The 24,219-nt window shown below is 42.0% G+C and overlaps 1 protein-coding gene across 1 annotated transcript in view; it reads right to left on the bottom strand.

Annotated features, from left to right (window-relative positions):
* Nucleotides 1-4,161: 4,161 nt before the first annotated feature.
* The window catches only part of minar1 (membrane integral NOTCH2 associated receptor 1), a 35,369-nt gene continuing 15,311 nt past the window's right edge, over nucleotides 4,162-24,219 (bottom strand). The window contains exons 3-4 of the mRNA XM_079339973.1: nucleotides 15,908-16,171; nucleotides 4,162-5,983 (exon numbers count right to left, since the gene is read on the bottom strand). Coding sequence (XP_079196099.1) covers nucleotides 5,786-5,983; nucleotides 15,908-16,171 — 462 coding nt within the window. The 3' untranslated portion in view covers nucleotides 4,162-5,785. The remainder of the gene's footprint in view (nucleotides 5,984-15,907; nucleotides 16,172-24,219) is intronic.

A 24,219-nucleotide genomic window follows, 5' to 3' on the forward strand; every position in this document is an offset into this window, starting at 1 on the left:
TGTTTCACAGCATAACTATGTCTGGTTCTGTATTGTGATTGGGAAAGATTTCTGTTACCTCCACAGTTTGAGCCTGTTTGAGTCCAGATTATTCTTGTGAAGAATCCTCCATTCTGCGTAGCGGCTCACTGCCCTGGATGGTGCTGTGGAGGTGTGGGGGGAGAACAAAAGGAAGAGATGGTTCTAACTTCTGATTCACTTGGTGCTGTCTGGAAGTTTTACTCTCGCTGGCAGGACAGGAACTAAACTAAGGATAAGGGTACCTTTGAAAAGAAGGATGTTTCTCTTGAGCTTTCACTGTCATGATCCTTGTGCCATCCCTGGAGAGTCAAGGTATTATGGGATGTATTACGGACGTGCTGACCGTGTCATCCACTCCCTTCAGAGAGCTTTCGACTCTTTTTTAACTTCTCTGATCTGAACAAGATCTAAGATCTTATATTAAGAAGCTCATATACTGTAGTATCCCTCAAGAACATGACACTCCCGAAAAAGAGGCGTACTCATGGTACCTACAGCCTCTGAAAGTAATATGGGAGGTAAATACTTCAACAGTTAAGTTCCCGAAAGAAACGTTGGCCTCTGTAATGAAACTGGATGCACAGGTAATAACTTCTGTTCAACAAGGGGCTTTGTACACGTCTTTGGGAAAACTCTTTTAATCTTTACTGTCAACCTGCACTAGCTAATTATAATTAAACAAAGAGTGAGAAATAGAGTATCTGGGTTTCAGCCTGTGATGAACTTAAAAGTGGTTTTAAGAATTTTTAAACTAAAACAGAAACTCAGTTGAGGTGCAGTAGGTAATGTGAAGCTAAAATCAACAGATAGGCCTACATCAAAAAGCACTTCATCTAGTACTAATGGTTATGCTTTTGAAAATGTTAAAAGCACCTATTAATTGTTTGACTTAAGTCTGCCCTGACGATAAAGTAACATGAACACAACTGAAACTTGAAATAGACGTGTAGCTATGCCTAATGTTACGTTGGCTGAAAGCTAACATTAGCATTGTTAACATAACGTTTAGTATCTGACACAACGGTGGGTGTATGGAGGCACACGCAGACTCGGGTGACACAGGTGATCAAACGGCAAACAAATCCAAAGGAGCAGGCAAAACTCGCCAACAGGAACATGCAGAGGTCGTAACAAGATCAAGAGGGTAAACGCTAGGACTAGGTTCATAAATGAAACACTATGAACTGCCAACATGGAGGCGGAAACATCAGGCTTATATAGGGCAAGCAATCAGGGAGGCAGGTGTGGATAATCAGGGGTAACAAGACACACATGCAAGTAATCAGGGGCGGGGTTTAGGCACACAAGGTGAACACGAGAGAAGGCTCTGAAACACAGAGACAAGTGGGAGTAAAACTATAATTAACAATGAAAATATGACAAAGAAAACACTCCCGGAGCACCCCCCCTTTGCTAAGGGCGGTCCGGTCCTTGTACGACCGGAGCAGGAGTATGGTTCGCATTGCCGGCAGTAAGTCGGACCTGTTCCCAGTGCGCGTTGGCCTCCAGCATTGCTGCCCTTTGTCACCGGTTCTGTTCATTACTTTTATGGACAGAATTTCTAGGCGCAGCCAGGGGCCAGAGGGGGTCCGGTTCGGGGACCACAGGATCTCGTCTCTGCTTTTTGCAGATGATGTGGTCTTGTTGGCTCCATCGAACCCGGACCTCCAGCGCGCACTGGGGCGGTTCCCTACCGAGTGTGAGGCGGCTGGGATGAGGATCAGCACCTCTAAATCTGAGGCCATGGTTCTCGACCGGAAAAAGGTGGTTTGCCCTCTTCGGGTCGGTGGGGAGTCCTTGCCCCAGGTGGAGGAGTTTAAGTATCTCGGAGTCTTGTTCACGAGTGGGGGGAAGATGGAGTGTGAGATCGACAGACGGATCGTTGCGGCGTCTGCAGTCATGCGGTCGCTGTATCGGTCCGTCGTGGTGAAGAAGGAGCTAAGCCGAAAGGCGAAGCTCTCGATTTACCGGTCGATCTTCGTTCCTACCCTCACCTATGGTCATGAGCTTTGGGTCATGACCGAAAGAACGAGATCTCGGATACAAGCGGCCGAAATGGGCTTCCTCCGTAGGGTGGCTGGGCGCACCCTTAGAGATAGGGTGAGGAGCTCGGTCACCAGGGAGGAGCTCGGAGTAGAGCCGTTACTCCTTCACATCGAGAGGAGTCAGTTGAGGTAGTTCGGGCATCTGGTCCGGATGCCCCCTGGACGCCTCCCTAGGGAGGTGTCATGTCCCTCCGGGAGGAGGCCTCGGGGTAGACCCAGGACACGCTAGAGAGACTATGTCTCTCGGCTGGCTTGGGAACGCCTTGGGGTCCCACCGGAAGAGCTGGAGGAGGTGTCTGGGGTGAGGGAAGTCTGGGTGTCTCTGCTTAGACTGCTGCCCCCGCGACCCGGCCCCGGATAAGCGGCAGAAAATGGATGGATGGATGGACAAAGAAAACACAAAACATAACTTAACCGGGCTGACTCCGGTCAGTAGCCATTGTCTTTTAGATCCTGTTCATTCAATAAGTGATTAATAAAATAAAAACATCAGACGCTTGATGTAAAATGACTTACAATCTCTTATACAACATTAAGACATAACAACATTTGAGATCCCAGTCCTGAGTGTGACATCACAAAAACATGGCCGCTGTGGGAATTTGGTTTCAGTGTCAACTGTCTCATATTAAAAAAAAAAACTGGAGACAAAACACACACCTGTGGCCTCTGATATTTAAGTGTAATAGTTTAATTACTCCAGACAGATATATTGATATGATTATGCAGTACATAAGTACATAAGTTAAATGAAGATTTTAGCAAAGGATGTGAAAGACCTTTTATTGTTTAAATGTCCATGAAAGTATTTTTAAATATTTCTGAAATATACTTACACATAGGAAATGAGTCATTAAGAAAAACGCAGATCCAGAAGAGTCAGAACAATCATTTTTTATTATAGTAATATTCCTGTAAGCACCTGCTGCCACAGCGTGCCTCCATCCTAACACTATTTACAGACTGGTACAGTGTGCTGCTGTTCCTGCTCCTGTATGAAGGCAGATCTAAAAACACACTCTGCTCACACTTGTTCAGCTTTAGACTGACAGACACTGGATGGAGAAAGCTTAGATCCACAAACTAATTTGAAAAAGAACATTACTCTTAAAGGTTTTTTTTCTTTTTCAAATGTTCTTATAATTTGCACATGGTAACTTAAAGTTAAGGCTTTAAAGAATATGATCACCCCATGTTTCTGTGTGCACTGGCACTAAGAGTTGGCATTACACAAAGGATTCCAGTTTTGGAAGTTGACTTGGTATAAAATCTTCCCACAAAATGCTCCAATTAAAAATAAATAAAGAATAAATAAACATTGTTGGCCACACAAGAAACCAATGTGTCTTTTTATGAGCTAAAGAGACACTGTAAACTGCTGCAGGCTCGAACAGGGACATAATGTAACTATGGGGAGTTTCAGTATTTAAAAAACAAATATGTTGGGGTCTTAATGACAGAAAAGGTACAGACATTTTGAGAGTTTCTCCAGCAGATGATTCGGCTGGCATTGAATGCGCTGTCATGTCTACAATTACGTTGTCAACTGTTTCAATACTTTTTGATCAACCTGTTTTTAAACTAAACGGTCTCTGTCATTTTGATGATGGATTGTATGGAAGCATACAGAAGCTTTTTAAAGACAACTACTACAATTAAGTCATTTTTATGACCCAAAGGTGCTTCATGAGAGAGAGAGTGAGAGAGAGAGAGCGCAGCAGTGCTCCCACTTCAATTCAATTCAGAGATTATAATGTTTCTTTACTAATTTTGGCATCTCCTAACAATGTTTTATTTCATACAGACAGAGAGGAGAGGAGATGACAATGATACACCTTAAAAAAAAAAAAAAATTGTCATGTTTAGTTAACAAAATATTGCCACTAGTTAAGTTAGTAACTAGTGGCAATATTTTCTGTTCAAGTTGTCTCAACTAGGTTTTTCAACTTTCAAATTTTTTAAAATCAAGAATACTTGTCAAAAGGATAAACCTCACATTGAAGATGACCTAAATATAAATATAAATAAAATGTAACAATGACACTGTACAAAGTGGTTTGAGCAGTGGTTAAGTTTTTAGTTAAGGTTAAGCCCCTCCTGGACTAAACTTGTACAAACAGCTCCAGTTCCTACTGATTTTAGTCACGGCTCAATCATTTTATAACTCCTTCATATCACTTGATGAGGGACTTTAGTCTGTGAAGATGTTTTCCCTTATAAGCTTTGAAGGGAATGACACAGCATGTTTCAGGTCAGTCATAATCCTCAGAGCAGAAGGTCACAGCCTGAAAGTCTAGAAAATAAATCAGTTCCCCGACTCCAGGGCGGCTGGAGTCTGAGACATCAGACCAATAAAGCTGGGTTGACTCTATCTCAAAGAAGAATCAAGGTCCAAGAAACACAAAACTGAATTTAAACTAAACTACAAACATACTTTGAATAATTAAAGCAACTCATAGAGACAAATGTAGGAAAATTAGATTGCAGATTGTGCATTTATGATTAGTAATGCTAATAATATGTTGCTGTGTTTGTAGCTTACATCCTGCCACAGGTTGTTACACAAGGTAAAACAGCCATCTGGGAGGCCAAAATGACTCTAGAATCATCAATGTTAGCTGACCTGGGAATTTGAATGGATCACTGTTGCTGCTGCTTTATCTCTCTGCAGCGTTTGGTTCAAAATGTCCGAAGATCTTTCGAAGACTATCAATCACTAACAGATTATCTCGTATTAAAACACTTGGTAGTTAAAAGTAAATGTTGACAACCTTAGTAAGTAGATTGAACAGAGGTTTTAGTTTTGTGTTGAGGTTAATCTAAGGCTGTCCTGGATGACGGGCGCGTTAACAGATTAGCTGTGCCACAGACGACTCTTAAGGCATTAAAAACCTGCAACAGCCCACAGGCTGCTGAGAGGCTTGTTGTTCTTGACGCTGTTTACTTTGTGCTGGTGTGGGAAATAAGTGTAATCAATAATGCTGAGCTCTGCACTCCACTTAGGTGAGCCTCCCAGAACAAAACAAAACAAAACAAATCTATGAAGAAAAACGAGCAGGGAAAGAAAAAAATGCGGCGTTCTCAGGAGGAGAGCTGCATGGAGCTGGAGGCTGCTCAGAACATTCAATGCTCATCACGTCTTTCCTTTACAATTAAACAGGCTAATATAATCAGTACATTCAGATAATCTGTGCAGTCATACTGTGTCTGCAGCCTATGTACATGTATATCTTTATTACTTCGACTACTTCTTTATACTGTGTCTAATTAGAAAAATGTGTCGCACAAAGTTCTTAAAACGCTTGCTGTGACTGAAGAAAGATAATAAAATAAAGATACATTCTCACATTCAACCGGATAATTCATCAAAAATAAGTTTGGTCAAAATACACTGTACAGTAATAATACGAAAAATAAAAATATCCTACGCTGGCTACAATAAATCCTGTTCGGCTCATCTGCTGCAGGTGTTAAAGACAGACCGTCCAATCAATGGGCTCCCAGTTTATAACAATACAATGAACTGCTAATGGTAAACCTCTATGTACAGTTTATATAGTATGTACTTGTTGATTTTATTGTACAATATATGTTCTTATATATTGGCAGAAAGACCACACTAAGTGAAAACAGCATTCAACTTAAATTCTCGTTCAGATAAAGTCCCATCAGTGCTCTGAACACTCGGCCACAGAACACACGGGGTTAATAATTCATTCTCATGTTTTCATGGTGCAGATTGGAACCACGATTACTAAGATCACCGTGCAGGTAGCGGCTGCAATCAGCGCACCGATTTTACATGCCTTCGCCCTTCTAAACTCTGCCTCCTTCCTCTTCAACAACGAATCAAAGCCCGGCGTGTAGACGTCCTCCATCCAGTACTCCAGGTTGTTGGGGTTCAGGGACTCCTGGGTCTGAAGGAAACAAACACAGCGTTTGAGTCAAAATGAGAGTTGAACCAGCAACACAGAGATAGATTTATTAAAAATTCAAACCTGTAGTCATTTTGTTTTTATCTAAAGAGCCTGTGATCAAAACATATGTGAGGCTCTACTTAATGGGTGGATAAGCAGAGCAGGTGGAGGGTTTTTAGCTTAAAAAAAAGAGAAATCCCTTTTTTTTCCATTGTTGAAATAAAAAAATGTTAAAATGTAATAATTTTAAATTAAACCTTTTAATGTTTTAATTGAAACAACCTATCATTGCCAACATTGTAGTTTTAACGTTTTGTGATGTTGTTTCTTGTAGTAATTTCACATGCTCATATTCCCTAAATCTTTACAAGCTAAGTTATTCAGTAGAGACGTGAAAAGTTGTATTTTTTTTTTATTTGGACATTTTTAAATTTTCCAAAATAAGCTAAAAAAAAGATTTTAAAAAGATTTTTATGTTGTGCTCCAGAAAATCTTTAGAACCAAGCGCACGACTCAGAGACAGTTTGACGTTTACAAATAACAATTTATTAGAAACGTGACTCGGGGTGAAATAATTGTGCAACACGATAATTAATGTGACTCTAGTGAACCCTAAAAACCCTAAATCCAAACACACGTGACAAGGAGCCAGATCGGACACACGAGACGACAAGGGGAAGACGGAGTCGCAGGTAGGACAGGAACGGAAACTACAGAGAGGGAGAAAACACGAGAGGTTAACAAGCACAAATAAACACAAGTATCCAAGATAACTAGAAAAGCGAGAGCTGACACTGAGGTACAAACCCATGGGGATGAAACAATCTGGCGCTGGCTTCCTGGAAGGAGCCAGTTTAAATAGCCAGTTGATCAGAGTGGAAGCACCTGTGACCGCAACTGAACCTAATGAGATGATTAGTGAGGAAGGGGAGACACAAGGGAACTGACAGACAGGGAAACAACACAACAAAACTGCACGTGGAACCCCAAACATGACAGTACCCCCCCCTAAACGACCGCCTCCTGGCGGTCCTCCAGGTTTACCCGGGTTGGCATGATAAAAATCCCTGATAACCGAATGATCCAGAATAAGGGCTCTGGAAATCCAGCTCCTTTCCTCCGGACCGTACCCCACCCAGCCCACAAGAAACTGGAACCCCCGGCCTCTCCGTCGAACGTCCATAATCTTGTTCACCGTAAAGGCCGGATGGCCGTCGATGAGCCGGGAGGGGTGGAGGGCCGACGGCCGGAGGGCTCAGATCACTGGTCACAAACGGCTTGATCTGTGAGACGTGAAACGTGGGATGAATCCTGAGAGCCGGGGGAAGTCTGAGACGGATAGCAGAGGGATTAATGACCTTTTCGACCTTTTCGACCTCGTATGGGCCGATAAATCGAGGAGCCAGTTTTTTGGAAGCAACACTTAGAGGAATGTCTTTTGAATTTAACCAAACCTTCTGACCTGGAACATACACCGGAGACTGCATCCTCCGTCGACCCGCCATTTTCTGGTTGCGTTCCTTAGTCCTTAATAAGGCAGCACGAGCCTCCCTCCATGTCCTGCGAATCCGCTGCAGGTGGCTTTGGACAGAGGGTATTGCAATCTCCTCCTCCTGACTAGGAAACAACGGAGGTAAGTAGCCCAACGAACACATGAACGGAGCCATACCTGTGGCCGATGAGGTGAGTGAGTTATGTGCATACTCCACCCAAGCCAGATGTTGGCTCCAGCTGTTCGGTCTCTGCTCACACACACAACGAAGCATGGTCTCCAAGTCCTGATTCGCCCTCTACGTCTGTCCGTTGGTTTGCGGGTGGTACCCTGACGAAAGGCTGACCTGGGCCCCCAAAGCTCGACAAAAAGCCCTCTACACTTGTGACGTAAACTGGGGTCCTCGGTCGGAAACAATGTCTAGAGGAATGCCATGCAACCTGAAGACATGCACTGTCATAAGTTCGACAGTCTCGGAAGCAGAGGGCAGTTTGGGAAGAGCAATAAAGTGAGCAGACTTGGAAAAACGATCAACAATAGTCAGTACCACTGTGTTACCTTCGGAGACTGGTAATGCTGTGACGAAATCCAACGCCACATGACAACCATGGACGTCCTGGTCCATGGTCATGGATGGACCAGGACGTCCTGGTTGATGTGCATGAACGTCCTGGTGTCGGAAGAGGACGTCGTTGCCCCGCAGACGGACGATGAGTCACCTTACTCTGAGCACAGACGGTACATGCCAGAACGAACTCCTTGACGTCTTCAGTCATGGACGGCCACCAGAAATGTCTCTTTATAAAGTCTGTGGTTCTGGTGACGCCAGGATGGCAAACCATCTTAGATGAGTGTCCCCACTGAAGAACCTGCGAGTGGACCACATCTGGAACAAATAGACAGTTAGCAGGTCCTCCACCCGGATCAGGGTGATCCTTTTGGGCCTCTCTAACCACCGACTGGATCTCCCAAGTAACAGATGCCACCAGGCATGAGGGAGGCAGGATGGTGTCCGGTAATTCCACGTCCTTGATGTCTTTGAGAAACTGCCTGGAAAGAGCATCAGGTTTCACATTCTTGCTACCAGGCCGGTAAGTAACAGTGAAATGAAATCTGGTAAAAAATAAAGCCCACCGGGCCTGTCTAGAGTTTAGTCTCTTGGCCGTTTGAATGTATGATAAGTTTTTGTGATCCGACCAAACCACAAAAGAGACTTCCGCTCCCTCCAACCAGTGACGCCATTCCTCTAGCGCCAACTTAACAGCAAGTAGCTCCCTGTTACCCACGTCGTAATTTCTTTCAGCAGGAGAAAGCTTACGCGAAAAAAACGCACATGGATGTAACTTCTTGTCACCTGAGTCTCTTTGGGAAAGCACCGCACCGACGCCGATGTCTGATGCGTCCACCTCCACGATGAACTGCTTTGAAATGTCAGGTTGCACCAGAATAGATGCTGATGAGAAACGCCTCTTGAGGTCAATGAATGCTCTCTCAGCATCCGTTGCCCATGAAAATGGAACAGTGGGTGAGGTGAGTTTCGTGAGAGGTGCAACCACCTGACTATAGTTCCTGATGAACCTCCTGTAGAAGTTGGCGAAACCCAGGAATCTTTGAAGTTGCTTACGTGAAGTAGGGGTCTCCCAGTCCAGCACAGCCTTCACTTTCACCGGATCCGTCCTCACTTGACCGCTCTCGAGAATGTATCCCAAAAAGGAAACAGAGTCCAAATGAAATACACATTTCTCAGCTTTTACGAAGAGTCTATTCTCCAACAGTCTCTGAAGCACTCCTTTGACCAAAACCATGTGTTCCTTGAAGGTCTTGGAAAAAATGAGAATATCATCCAGGTACACAAAAACTGAATGGTCCAAAAAATCCCTGAGTACGTCGATGAGGTTTTGAAAAACCGCAGGTGCATTCGTCAGACCAAACGGCATAACTAGGTACTCAAAATGCCCGAGATGAGTATTAAATGCAGTTTTCCACTCATCTCCCTCCCTTATACGAACCAAATGGTACGCATTACGCAGGTCCAGTTTGGTAAAAATAGTAGCACCATGAAGTGGTTCGAATGCAGAACTGATAAGGGGTAATGGATACTTGTTCTTTACCGTGATGTTATTCAAACCTCTAAAATCGATACACGGGCTCAGATATTTATCCTTCTTGTCCACGAAGAATAACCCGGCACCAAGAGGTGAAGACGATGGTCGGATAAACCCTGAACTGAGAGACTCGTTAATATATTTCTACATCGCATCTTTCTCAGGTTTAGACAAATTAAACAACCGACTAGAAGGTAAAGGAGCAACTGGAAGAAGATTGATCACACAATCGTAAGGTCTGTGAGGCGGCAAAGTTTACGCTCTTTCTTTGCTAAAAACCTCGCTAAAGTTGTGGTAAACAGGAGGAACTGAAGACAAGTCAACCGGTGAAACGACGCAGGCACTGGGAGTCAATTTACACAGAGGTGCAGCTGAAGTTAAACAATTCGCATGGCAAAAATTACTCCAACCCGTGATCCGACCCGTGGACCAATCAATGTCCGGGTTGTGACGCTGCAGCCAGGGGAGGCTGATAGAATATTAGGCCTCTTTCTGCTTATATTCAATGTGTTTACTGCAATAAAGTTTCATCACCCGGTCCAAAGCAAAGGTTTGATATTTACAGTTTGAATGATGTTCGCTTACATTTATATTATACCAGTTATTTTATCATGTTTTATTCTAGGTTTGTGTGTGTTAATAAAATTGTCATACTTTTCAGTAAGGTGTTTGTGTGAAGAGGGCTTGTCGGAGTGAATGCACATTCCAACACGTGTTTGATGTGGCCCTTTAAACTGAATCACTCACCAACTGAAACATAGGTTTAGTTTAAGGCCCTGAACAGTTAATCACTCACCAACTTTTATATAGGTTGAGTGAGCCTTGATTCTTAATCACCTAAATTGTCTTCTCCTTAAAAAGAATTGGTTACTAGACTAGATGTCTTTCTTGTGATAAGAAACAGGCCAGGCAGGATGTGTCTTCCCCTACAGGAGGTGAAAGGATTCGGGAGTTTGATGCACCAATGAGAGAAGGGGAACCACTCATCCGAAGACGCATAATTTGGAAGTTGCCCCAATCGGAGGAAGAAAACTGCACATTCTTGAATGCATTATTTGGTTAGATATTCTCTGTCTAATGTATAAAAGGGTTCAGGGAAAGATAGTCGGGGCTCAGACTTCGTGAACTGATCCAGCATCTGTCTGTTGTCAGGGACGCGTAGTGTTGAACCCAGAGACTCTGTGACTTCTATTCTTGATTCATCGGGTTAATAAACTCTGTTAACCTGAAAGAGACGCCTCCAGTCATTCCTCTCATCCCATCAAAAGAATGCGCAGAGAGATTTGAGGTAATTATTTAGAGGAGTCAGATTTCTATATACAACATTTAGGAAAAGGATGAAATAGCAACTTTTATCTTTCAATAATAACTTTTATCCTTCAAGGCCTAGCACGAGGGGAGCGTGAGAGGAAGGCATGACGTGGAAGCTTAACTCCTCTCTGTGACTGCCCGCTAACGTAAGTGACAAAGGAAATGTCTCAGAATCAACATGAGCTAGTAGTTGGCCATTTAACGCGTCCACTTTAAGAGGAATCGAAGTGGACTGACAACTAATCTCGGCCTGTCTAACTAACTCTGAGTCGATGAAATTAGAGTCAGCACCCGAATGGAAAAGGGTCTCCCATTCACGAGGATACTAGCCTCTAAATTGAGACGGTTTCGAGGGAATTTAATTATCTCATAATTATTAAAAAGATCCCCTGTAGGGCATGATCATCCCACCCCAACTCGGTGGCTAGCGTTTGAAACTCCACAGAGTATTCAGCAACGCTATGGTTTCCCTGACGTAACCCGAGTATTCGATTTCCTGAATCCTTGCTGGCAACCGGATAATCAAACACAGTCTCCATTGCCTCGGAGAAGTGCAGGAACTGAACATTATCATTACTTGGGTTAGTCCAAAAAGCTGTTCCCCATACCCTCGCTCTGGCCGAAAGTAGCCCCAACACATAAGCGATTTTCGATCTGACCGACGCATAAGTTAGTGGTTGGGTCTCGAACACAAGCGCGCATTGGAAAAGAAATGACTTACATTCTCCTAGTTTACCACAAAAACGTTCAGGAGCCGGGACGAATGGCTCACGAGGTTGTGCCACACTGGGAACAGAAACAACAGAGTTAGTGGGCATGGCAGATGTAGCTTGAGACACTAACAGCTGATTCTCAACACGATTCAAGCTAGCAGAGATAACGTTAAGTGACTCAGATAAACCCCGAAGAGTCTGATCGTGGTTACCTAACATGATACCTTGAGAAGCTATAGCATTTCTCAGTAGACTATTCTCTGCGTCTGGGTCGGCTGGTTCCATTTTTGGCCAGATTATTCTGTTGTGCTCCAGAAAATCTTTAGAACCAAGTGCACGACTCAGAGACAGTTTGACGTTTACAAATAACAATTTATTAGAAACGTGACTCGGGGTGAAATAATTGTGCAACACGATAATTAATGTGACTCTAGTGAACCCTAAAAACCCTAAATCCAAACACGCGTGACGAGGAGCCAGATCGGACACACGAGACGACAAGGGAAAGACGGAGTTGCTGGTAGGACGGGAACGGGAACTACAGAGAGGGAGAAAACACGAGAGGTTAACAAGTACGAATAAACACAAGTATCCAAGATAACTAGAAAAGCGAGAGCTGACACTGAGGTACAAACCCATGGGGATGAAACAATAATCAGGCGCTGGCTTCCTGGAAGGAGCCAGCTTAAATAGCCAGTTGATCAGAGTGGAAGCACCTGTGACCACAGCTGAACCTATTGAGATGATTAGTGAGGAAGGGGAGACACGAGGGAACTGACAGACAGGGAAACAACATAACAAAACTGCACGTGGAACCCCAAACATGACAATTTATCTTTGCTTTCTTTATAAGGGTCAGTGGATAGAGTTGGGAGAGAGGGACATGCAGGAAAGGAGCTACAGTTTGGATTTGTACCCAGAGTACGTGCTTGGAGGATGAAACCCTAACCTAACCCTAACCCTAACCCTAGCCTCTGTACATGGGCCTCACTAACCACTAGGCCACTGGTTCCAAAACTTTTAATGTAGGTGACATATAACTTCACACTCCAGAAACCATTTGAACTTTTGAATTGTTGAGATATTTTCAAATCATATGAGAAGATTCCCAAACATTAGATCATTTGATAAGTATTGTAAAATTCATATAAACGTACAATTATAAGGTTTAGTTTCTGAGCGGGAGGGCAAAGAAACTTTGATCTGACTCAGGAGACATGGCTAACCCTCTGCTAGGTTTCTTTCAAAAGCTGTGATTGGTTGGTCCAAAGAACAGGAAACAAATTAATAAAATGGCTGATAAAATGATAAGGCCAGTAGTGAAATGTATTGTACCATCAAGCCGTACTTAAAATATATAGTCAGCTAGGCTACCAAAGTGACCTCAGTATTTACCAATTGGTGCCCTGTGTGCTCTCTTTCTGTCTTTTTGCTGCTTTCTCCTCGCTTAAGAAACTCTTCATCCTAGTTAAAGTTCTCCTCACTTCTCCAAACTGATTTTTCTTCTTAGGTGCTCTCTTTAAAGCTAACATAATCTGATAAGAACTTTTTAAATTTCACCAGGATCAAGTCTTTAAGGGGAAATTCTCTTCGAAATTTCGTTCATTCCGTCACTAATGGCAACTGTTAGCACTTAAAAAGCTTTATGAATATGGCCACAGATATTTTGTTCTGTTGGTGACTTGGGAGAAGAAGAAAACATCCTACAGCACGTTTTTATTAAGTTTTCATCATGTTTTACATAGCGTGTAATGACATCATCAAATAAATGTCTCAGCAATGACTCAGAAGACACAAGCCAAGGTGTGAGGGTTTATCTGTATACAGTCTCCAGTTCAATAAAGTGTAGGTTCATGTTATTGTTCCAGAAGCCTAGATGATGAGAACACTGTTACTACAGACCGTGATACACAGATTGATTTTCTTTGTTACAATCTGCTCTGCCAGCAGAGACGTTCTTCATCTTAATGATCCATCCAACAGCATATTGATAACTGAAGTGAATTCTGTTCATACAAGGAGGGAGAGAGCAGCTCACACAAACATGTTCCCCATTAATATGGTCGATTATAAACTACTCTGGTGCTCTACCCTTCATTAAGCTCCCGTCTTGTGAGAGGGAGGTGAACATGTTTATTAGTGAGGCAAAGAGCACGACACGTACTGTACCAGAGCAGAACTATAAGAGGAAGAGCAAGGGGGAGATGGAGAGGGAGGACAGACGGTCCAGTAATCGAGCAGACTGACTGACTGACCGTGAAGCAGAAAACATATTTCCTCTGAGCACAGCTGCTTCAGGAAAAGAGTGAGAGAGAGAGAAAAAAGCGCCCAAGATTAAATGTTGGTAGTGTTCACCTGTTAGTCAGAGATATTGGTAATCATTACTGAAACAAATAAGTGATTGAAATCTGCAAATAGCAGTCACTCAGCCTGCAGTTTGAGGATCATTAACACTGATTCCACATAATCATGTCCTGAATGGAGAAACAGCAGACTCACAATTACAGTCACAGGGAGAGCGAGAGGAGAGCTTCACTGTTTGAACTTATTCCAGAGGAGAGACGCTCCCCACCTTTAAATCTGATGCATCTATTTTTAGTATCACGTTATTTGACTTTTCCGCCAACTTCTCTCCCTTTGCCTCCCTCCTCTGTCTCTGACATGTTCTACCTTGTTGTTTATCAGCTGGCACCTCCATGCATCCTGCTGAGTTTGAGGGGGGTGTACCATATGGTCCTGGTGATCTTTAACAGATTATTTGGTGATGTTCGATACCTTAATGAGTTATTGTATATTTGAAGGGGAAATCTGCTGCTGGGAAAATGGAGCAGACTGTCTCCAACAGCAGAAAGGTGAAAAATGTTTAGTGCCTTTCGGCCATAAGGGTTCAAATACTTAAACACCCAGAATGCACTAAGCTTGTAGCCTTCCAATGCCACCCCAAGTCCCCTCGTTCCGTATTGGATAGGCTGGACCTGCGCCTTCGTTAAGGGGATTAAATGTTAAAGGTCCCATATTATGCTCATTTTGGGGTTCATATATCTACTAAAGTACATTCATCTAAAGTACAGAATCGCTAGTGTTCAAAAAAATCTGTTTTCATGTACTGTCGCTCCATGTAAGCTTTTTCTAACTATCAGAATCCCTCCCACAAAGAGAGAGAGAGAAAAAAAATCACCCCGTGTGCCATTTCTGATCTGATAGGTCGGCCGATCTGCTTTCTCATAATAGGTCAGTCGTTCAGCTTTGTGCTCTGATATATCCCACCCCTTTACCATATTGGGAATGCTACAGTCAGTCCAAGGGAGCTTGTGCGTGCTACAACGAGCCAATGGGTTTGGATCAGAGACATCATGGGTATGTGATACCAAACAAAAACAAAAAAAAGCAGAATATGGGACCTTTAATACACAGCAGATTAACCTGTCAGAGAAAGTGGTCACCAAGCAACATGCACCACTGCTTATTGCTTGTGTGCGTTCTCCTGGTCTCCACCGCACACTGCATCCATATCTGAAAGGCCCTATTGTGCCCCAGAGTCTGTGATAAGGGCCACGTCCCCAGCGACTGTCTGCTTTTCTTCCTAATGGTTAATACTTCTGAACAACGGTTATTTGATGTAAAATATAACACCAATGCTATACGTAATTGTCCAATCAGAATAAAGTACTTAATTAATTATGACTTAATTAAGTAATTAATAATGCAACATAACAACTGTGCTTCAGTGTATGGTGCATCATTACCTCAGGGACATTGCCAGCTGTCCCCGGCTCTCCCCATCTCTCCTTATCACTGTTATGGTGTAAAGAGTGACCGTGGCAACTGGCGATTTGCAATTAAATGAGTCACTTTCCGTCTTTAACATCTGTTGTAACTATGACAACGACTGACACATTTGGCTTCAAGTTGACAATTAACAATGGTCACTGGTTAATCTGTAACACCGGCTGGTGTAGCTGCCTCTTGCTCCTCTGTAATTCCCCCCTCTGTTTTGGCTCTTATAAGTAGCCCAGAATGTCAGACTCCAAAGTAACGCTGCTTTCTGCCATGTTCTTGGCCAAGCTGACAAAGATTCAAATCAGCTGTCTACACATCTCCATTACTTTACATTTTTCTTTGTTACTTTTCTTTACAAAGTACACCAAAGATTGGCAAATCTTTCTACTTGTCTCCCACTATGTTTGTTAACTCTAAAGTCCTATTCAACTGGAAGATGTCCACTTCTTAGAGACAGGACTGTGGTTGTTAGTAACCCCCCCCCCCCCCCATCTGTGCAGGAATGTGTCAACATGCAGTGTACCTGAAGGTCCAGAGCGGTGAGCTGCTTCCCTTTCTCTCCTGAGCTGCGTTTGTACTCCTCCACAGTCCAGGACGGCTGGCCCCGCTTCCCGTCCGTCAGGCTGCTGAGCCTCAGGTCCGTGTACAGCGGGCTGCCTTTAACGTGGGCTTTTACGGAGGGAGGGAAGGGGTGAGGAGAGAAAACTTGCTCGACCAGGTAGGAGTCCTTCGGGGGTTTAGGGGGGCGGTGGGCCTGGGGGAGCTCGTACTGACGCTCTCGCTCTGCCTGGAAATGAAGACAGGCAGGTCATAATATAGCTTCATGTAAGTTCAAGAGTAACTCAGAATACATGAGGCAGAGCATCCATCTGAGCATCCAGAGGCTGTTATACTTATATTTATAATACAGTACACAGTGAGCACAGGTTGTATCAGAGGATTTACTCTGAAATATAGTTACATATCTTCAGACTGCAGTTGTAAATGTCTATAAAGTGCTGAGATGCTACTTAGAAGCTAGAAACAAATAGACAGAGACATGAACCTCTCTATTGTTAAATTTTCGCTTATGTTTGTTACCAAACTACTGACTCAAAACCCAACAGAGAGTATGTCCAGTTTATAATAACACACCACTTTTAAGCCGATATAATATACCCAATAAAAAGTACCTCATCAAAGTCATAAAGCATATCAAAAAATGACAATACATGTCAAATTAGAAAAGTGTTTCTTTGTTTTTGTTTGTTTGTTTGTTTTAAATGTGTCATGCCTAACAAAAAGAAAAATTAGGAATTCAAGAACAAAAAACCGTAAAAAAAAAAATGAAAAAATAAAAAATTCCCATTCCTTGGACATTTGAGACTTTGAGGTGAAAATATCCTGAACACCTGCCTATAGGAAAAGCAAGTTTTGGAGAAGGGAAACACCCATGCCTTCAAAGACAATGCTGAAGCTACCCAGGGACCTATGACACTCCGACAAACACAAGATAATGAAAATGATGGTAATACGTTTGGTCCGGTGAAAATCACCATGCTCACCTGTAGACTGCTCAGACTTGATGTTTTAGATTATCTCAGCACTCACATTTTTGTATGTAAATTAAATCTGTGAGGAGAGATGAGTTCGGAGTCCAAACTCAAACTTTGAATAAAGGCTACCATAAACATCTCAAGCCATTAAAAACAAAAGTTGTCCGCCTTAATTATACACAGTATGAAACTTAATCAATACAGTTTCTTCTTCTTTGATTCTAGCAAGAATCCTCATATTCAGCTGCAAAAAGAAACCTATTACACTCACATCTTTCTCCATCCAATCTACCAAACGTTTCTGCTCCTTCACAGAGTTATTCATTTCTAGGGAGCACTTTTTCTGAACAGCTCTCCTTTTATGAAATATATTATTCTCAACCGAGAACACAACACTAAACAGAGAATAAAGCATTTCTGCAGACAGCGTATTGATCGTAGGGATCCCTCGGCACTCAGAAGAAGCAGCCATCAATACAAAGCACAGAGACAAACGTGTCTGCAGGGTCAATGAAGGAGGAATAAACGTGTTTGTCTTTATTAAGCAGGGACTCTAAGGAGGTTATCCTGTGCATGTGTCAACTGCGCAGTGTTAGAGAGACTCTGGTCTGTTACAAAAGCTTGACCAAGAAGCCCATTTATAATAATCTTTCATGAAAACCATGTTCGGCTCTGCATGAACCTTTCTGATTCCAGCCACCCTTTTTGTGTCATAGTGGTCTGCAAACATCTTATTAACGCTTTTAACTAAACAAATGTCAGCAGGCGTTCAGAACAAGGCAGCAAAATTAATCTCTGGGCCATAGGCATAACTACGTTAGACCTGAAGGTCAAAACACAACATTTACAGAAAGGCTGGACAACCCTCTTTGTTTGTGAATGAGGTTATCAGGATACCAGAGTTAAACCCTACAACATGATACTGTTAAAGACCAAACAATATCAGTACCTCTATTGATACAACAGCACAATTACAAGTCCATAGGCACCAAATATTGGCTCATTCATTGCATGCAAACTCCTGCTCACAGTCTAAATTGCAGAAACGGACTGATAAATTGTCCTCTGAAAAGATGCATTTAAAATTTAAGGAATGTTGTGTTTCCCCTTTAAAGGGATACTTCACCCATTTACATGAAGCTGTGTACCTGGAAGTTTTCTTCATGTGATGCAATATGACGCTTTTTGCATCACATGAAAAAAACTTTCAAGCAAAGAAAAACATATTTTTCTCGTCTCAGGGCAAAATGAGGGCTGGATTCACGACCATTCAACACTACTTCCATTTTTCTAATGATACAAAGCTTCATGTAAATGTATGAAGAATCCCTTTAAATTTGTCATGCGTTTTTGTGTAAGGTTTTGTTAAACGCTGTTTGGTGAAAAGCGGGAGCTTTTGTGCTCCATTCTTCATGACAGCATGTCAGCACCAAAAGAAAGGTTAGGCGATAACATTTATGCACCCGATCATGTCAGACACTCCGTCGACTCTTAATTGACACTTAAGGGCCCCTGTTTGCTTTATCCCAGAGTCTATACCTCCACTAATAACCTCTACTTTAACTACTTGTATCAAAAGTATCAAATAGACATCACATATGCTGAACTGTGTTTTTTCTCTTCTTATCTTAATTCTCAGAGGATGTCAAAGGAACGAATAGTTGTAAAGTCATTTGCACAGATTTACTGGACTCAAAAGCAGCACATCGTGTTTGTGAATCAGGTCCTGAGAGAGAGCTCTTCAGTTCAATGGTTCTCTCTCTCATGTTAATGCCTTATTATTCATCCTGTAAACAAGAGGCACTGTCATAGTGTTTACCTTTTCAGTTCTTACTGTTGCGTTTTCTGTCTGTATTAACTCCGATCCATCCTTGACAGAAACGGTTACAACCAGGTGCAACTCTGACGGGGCTTACAGTAGGTCCAGCTTGGGTTTCATTTTATGTTTGTTGTAACTGTCGGCTCTAAATCAGACGTAACGACCTAACGTGTTTACACCCAGCTCTCGGGCTCCAGCTTCTGATCTACATGCATATGTCTGCATTTAACTAGGGCTTCTAATTCTGAAATACATGTGAAGTCGGAGAGAAAACAATTGGAGTGCACCAATTCTTAAAGCTGCTTACAGTGTCTGTGTACCAAGGGATGTTATTTGTGGCCTCTTTGCAAATGTTCGTGTCTGTCTCTTCTAAGCTGTTCTGTCAGTCAACATCTTCACAGTTCTGACCGTGGCTGGTTTTGCTTTCAGCCTGGTGATTGACTGGGTTTAACAGGATTGCCAAGTAAATGGACCTCTTCTTGTATTGCGCTTTTCTCGTCTTCTAGTGAAACCATATTTACACCACAGTTCACACCTATCCGTTCACACCACAGTCACAAACTGAAGGCAGAGGCTGCTATATAAAGTGTGTTAACTAATCCATTAATACACATTGAATGCCCCTGATGCACCAGCGGGAGCATTTTGGCGTTCAGTGTCTTGCCCAGTGACACTGTGTCTCTACCCTGAGAGAGGTACTTTTATTTTTCCTTTAAACTATCCAAGGCTTTGTGAAACTGAAGCACCATCATGATCACAAGTGCAACGCCACCAACACCCACTGCACATGACCTGACATGATTGATAACCCCCAATTCATTGCCTGCTTGCGGTGGAAAGCTGCACAGCTGGATTGAAACTGCACGTTGTAGACCTTACTGAATAAAACAGCAATAATCACACTGGAAGACAGCTTAAACCTGCATCTTATAGACCAGATTTTACAGGACATGTTGTGTTTTTTTTTTTTTCTCCAAGCTACATCAGTCATAGGAAAGGTATGGCTTGGCACAATGAATGACTGTAAGTTGCTTAAGCTTTAAAGTATTTCAAATGCCATCTACTTTGATACTAAGGCAACAAAAATAGAAACCATATAGGTACCTAACATTTGGTTATTTCTAATCAACAAACACAAATTGCACGTTGGTACCAACATGTTGCTACTGTATTTGTACAGTTCAGATAATGCTCTCTCCATTGCTCTGCAGCAGTTTTTGGCAGAGTGTCATCATCTGTCAGAAGAAACATGATGGGTGTCTTTATAGTTTGAGGTGTGTAGTCATATATCACCTGTGTAAATGCAGGAGAATAAGGGGAGGAATGTTCCGACTGAGAGCAAGGGGACCAGGACAGACTCTGGGTTTTTCAATGTGCCCTAAATAGCAGGCGGATCTCAGAGTTCCAGCTGGTGGGTTTGTTGATGCTTCAGTGTGTTGGCAGAGAGGCTGAGTGTGGCAGCTGAGCCCCAACTATTGTTATCTTTATGCTTCTCCTCCTCCTGCTCTAGTTATCACCCTCATCAAACCCAGACCAGGCCAGGAGAGAGGAGACGGAAGAGATGAATGAAAACTGATTAAAGAAAATTCATGCAAGAGTTAACAGCAGTCACGACCGGAGGATAAACCAATATCGTCTCTCTACATAGCATGTTAAATCTGCTCACCTGAGATTAGTGCTCAGTGTGTCCTTTCGTTAGCATAGAGGGTGGGTTTTTTTTGTTGGTTTTTTTGTAAATTTGCTACTATTTTGCTCTACCCTGAGCCCGCATCAGACTATATGTATAAAGAAATAACTCTATTATTGTTGTTGGCCCTTGAATAACTGGAGGCTTTGCAGATATTAACTTGATCTGGTTGTAATGTGGCGTGTTTCCCTCACTCACGAGGATACACTCCTGCTCATACATGGAGATAAAATACAAAGACGACGGAGTCTCTAGAGATGGAAGCTATAAATAAAGAGTTTTATTCTTTGCCAACAGAGGGGTGAATTAAAAGATGGTAGACTATGAGATTAAACTCCTTCTCTCTTATTTAATCACATAAGCCTGAGTTTGAGTAATACCATACACAGGTGAGACACAAGGGAAAACTTGTACAGGGTGGGTGCATGCAGGCTGGATGATTTAAGCTAGCTCTTACACTGAAAATAACTATGATTGTATCCTTCTTTTCATTGTATCTTTAAAAGGAGCACTGTTATAGTGTTTGAGTCGTAGAGGTATAAAATAACATGGTTAGCCAATGCAACCAACTGATTATGACAATTCACCTGATTTCTAGTATCTCATTGACAAACTGGAACAGTGTTTTAAAAAAAAAAAAAAAAAGAAACAAAACATTTACTAAAATAAGGTTCCAGTCCAGCATAGTGAAGCAGACAGTTCTGAAGGATTCTCAGTGAGTAGCTCCTCTCTCCTCCAATGATTTAATCGTGCAATTTCAAATCAGCGTTTGTACAGGGTGTCTGACCTCGGGTGTAACTCAGATCTTTTTGCTCTGTCAACAACATAACATTCAACGATACAATAAAAATGAGTCTTCTTCTTCTGACACATTCCTGAGAGTCATGCCCAACACGAAATCTCTCTGAACCAAAACGTGCAGGAAATCCAGGAACTGAATGTTAAAATGTAATCCATCAGGGTGAAAGCAGCTCAATAGGATTCAATCTTGAAATTGAGTTTTTCAAAAGAAAAAAGGATTGATATAATCTGATAAAATAAGGTAAGGTCACCTAATACAATGGCTGCAGCACAGAGATGGAAGAGGATGACGATGACAAAGAGAACAAGAGAGAGTGACCAAACAAGAAGCCAGATCGCAGGCTATAACACGTTGAAAAGAGCTTCAAGAATCAGTAGGCTGCAAGTCTGAAGCCAGACTTGCTATGTCAAAACATTGCAGTATGTGTGTTTTACTCAGACACCTTGGGTTAGTGCCCAAACCTAATTCCTCCAAAATGTTGCACAGTGTTGGTAATTTTCAAAAAACTAGTATAATTTTGAAATTAGCATTCCCTCTGTGCTGCATCTACACCCGGCCCTCCCCTCTGTGCTCCTAAAAAGTCACACCCTTCACTTACATGCACAAGTGTGAAGAAACATAGCCGTCTTACGTCTTATTCAACAGTAAGTAAAAACTCAATTTAATCACAATACAAGATGACTTTTTTTACTACTTGCAAATGCCAATGACCAAATCGCAGTATAAACTCTGTCATTGGTGTTGAGCTTTGAGTGTGGACAAATGCATGCAAGGGGGTTGAGAACGGGCAGGACAGAGAGGCATGATTGGTTCATCAAATTGTTACCTTGGGGCAGAAACTGGTCGAAATTATTACATGCCTACAGCAAGACAATTTCAACCATAATCTTAAAAAGTGTATCTGGAGAAAATTAGCAACCCTGCCTTTAAGAATCAAGATACCATTTATGTAATTTTCCTCTACCTGTCCACAGCAGTGTAACAGAAAAGTACAAACAAAACAATAAACCTGAAAAAAAAACATACAGTAACTCCCATGAGGTAAGCTAATCAATTTAGACAAAAAAAAACCCCTGAAAGTTTCTTTAAAGTTTCAGGAGGATTGCTGTGTGCATGGAGATCGTACATATACAGGCACATAAAGTCTATGCCGAGCATCGATCAAAGGTGATAAACATCACCAACAACACTCCCCCCTGAATGCTCAAGGTGAATTCTGAATTATATCCTGCTGTCTTCTCACATCAGCTCACTCGGACATCATGTGGAAAAATACTGGCAGGAGAAACTGTAGATAAAGTCTGACTGAAAGACATATGCAGCTCACCCCACAGAATTTTTTTTAGGATTTTTGTGCTGAACAAGTCTGAACAAGTATCTTAGATAAAAGAGTGACTTAGATTTACACTAGAGAAGCTTTGACATCTGTTTTACGATTCCAGAAATCATGTTTCTCCATATTTCTGACCTGCTACAATATCGTTCTAAAAGAAGACGACGATGCCACCAGAAAAAAATGTAATGTTCCATAAATAACTGGCTTTCTACTCGCATATCACAGTGACAGGACGCAGTGGGATTATAATCTCATTACTGACCACCAGTGTGTACACTGAGGGTTCAGAGTAATTGCACACTGCAGAGTGTAAATGGATTAACAGATTTTCATCCTGAGCTGCAGTCACCATCGTCTGCTTTCTTCCAGGATGTAAATGTGGTTATCAATTTCCTCCAGAGGAAAATAATCAGATTACTTCTGAACATGTAAACATATTAGACGAGTTAGCAGGTAAACATGACAGGTACTTCCTCAGCTTTCATGTGGGTGGTACGTGTGTGTATTTGAATATTATTTTACTGTATGAGGATAGAATATCAACTGGAGCACACAGAGAGAGGCTGTAAAGAATTGCGACCATCTATGCATCAATCTCTTCACAGTTTAACAACATTATGTGTAAATAAAGTCCATCAGATTTATTTCAAACTGTTATTTAAATCCACAAGATATGTTAATCATGATGATACGAACAACAAACCTCTCACCAGAAGGCTCACAGGGTTAAGACTCAGCCATTACTCCGACATTGGGTTCAATATTATGATCTCTATTATTTTTCAAGAATCATATCATTATTTCAGCAAAATTTTTATAATGTAGGCTGTAAAACATCCAGACAAAAAACACATTTAATACTCATTTATTGTTTATGTTCATGATTTGAAAAGTAAACAAAATTCAGAAGAGCCTGGAAGCTGAATTTTATAACGTCAAGCAGGGGGCAGGGGACTTTGTGCCTGAATATCATTAGAGCTGTAAGTAAGTGCTTTAAGAATTAGAACTTGAGACGGAGAAGATAAGGGAGCAAAGGATGCACATTTTTGAGACCTTTATTGAAGTCCATGACGAAAGGGTCCCCCTCGGTTGATTTATTCCCTCAGTGAAATTTCCCCAATGAGTTTATGGTCTCAAGTCGTCTTCAATAATCATAGTCCCATAAAGAGCCACATAGACCAAACAATGGGGGGAAATTTGGGGGAAGGGGATACCTGAGATTGACAAAAAACACTAACACAGCCTTACAAAAGAATAATATCATAATATAATATATGGTCCATAGTGACAGTAAAAATATGGCAACTATAGGTTGTATTACACGTGGATGTAGTCTCAAGTATTCGTTCACCCATTCGTTTTTAAACAACAGTTTTGAACAATGGGCTACAAACTTAATCTTTTGTAAAGTTTAAGTAAGTTAAAGCTATATCAAGGGGCGTAGTTTCCATTATTGAGAATTGTCACCATGGTAGAAATATTGTCTCAGTCTAACTTGGAGCTGATATACCCACCTGTCAGTTACATCAACCACACCCACTATAATAAACATGTATGATGAGGCTTATTACAAAGGGATGAGTTATCATAACAATGCAACCCCTGTAAAGTGTTTACAATGAACAAAAAAGGTGTGAACATGATTATTTCTTCTGT

Source organism: Symphodus melops (assembly GCF_947650265.1).
Source record: "Symphodus melops genome assembly, chromosome: 3".
Lineage (NCBI taxonomy): Eukaryota > Metazoa > Chordata > Actinopteri > Labriformes > Labridae > Symphodus > Symphodus melops.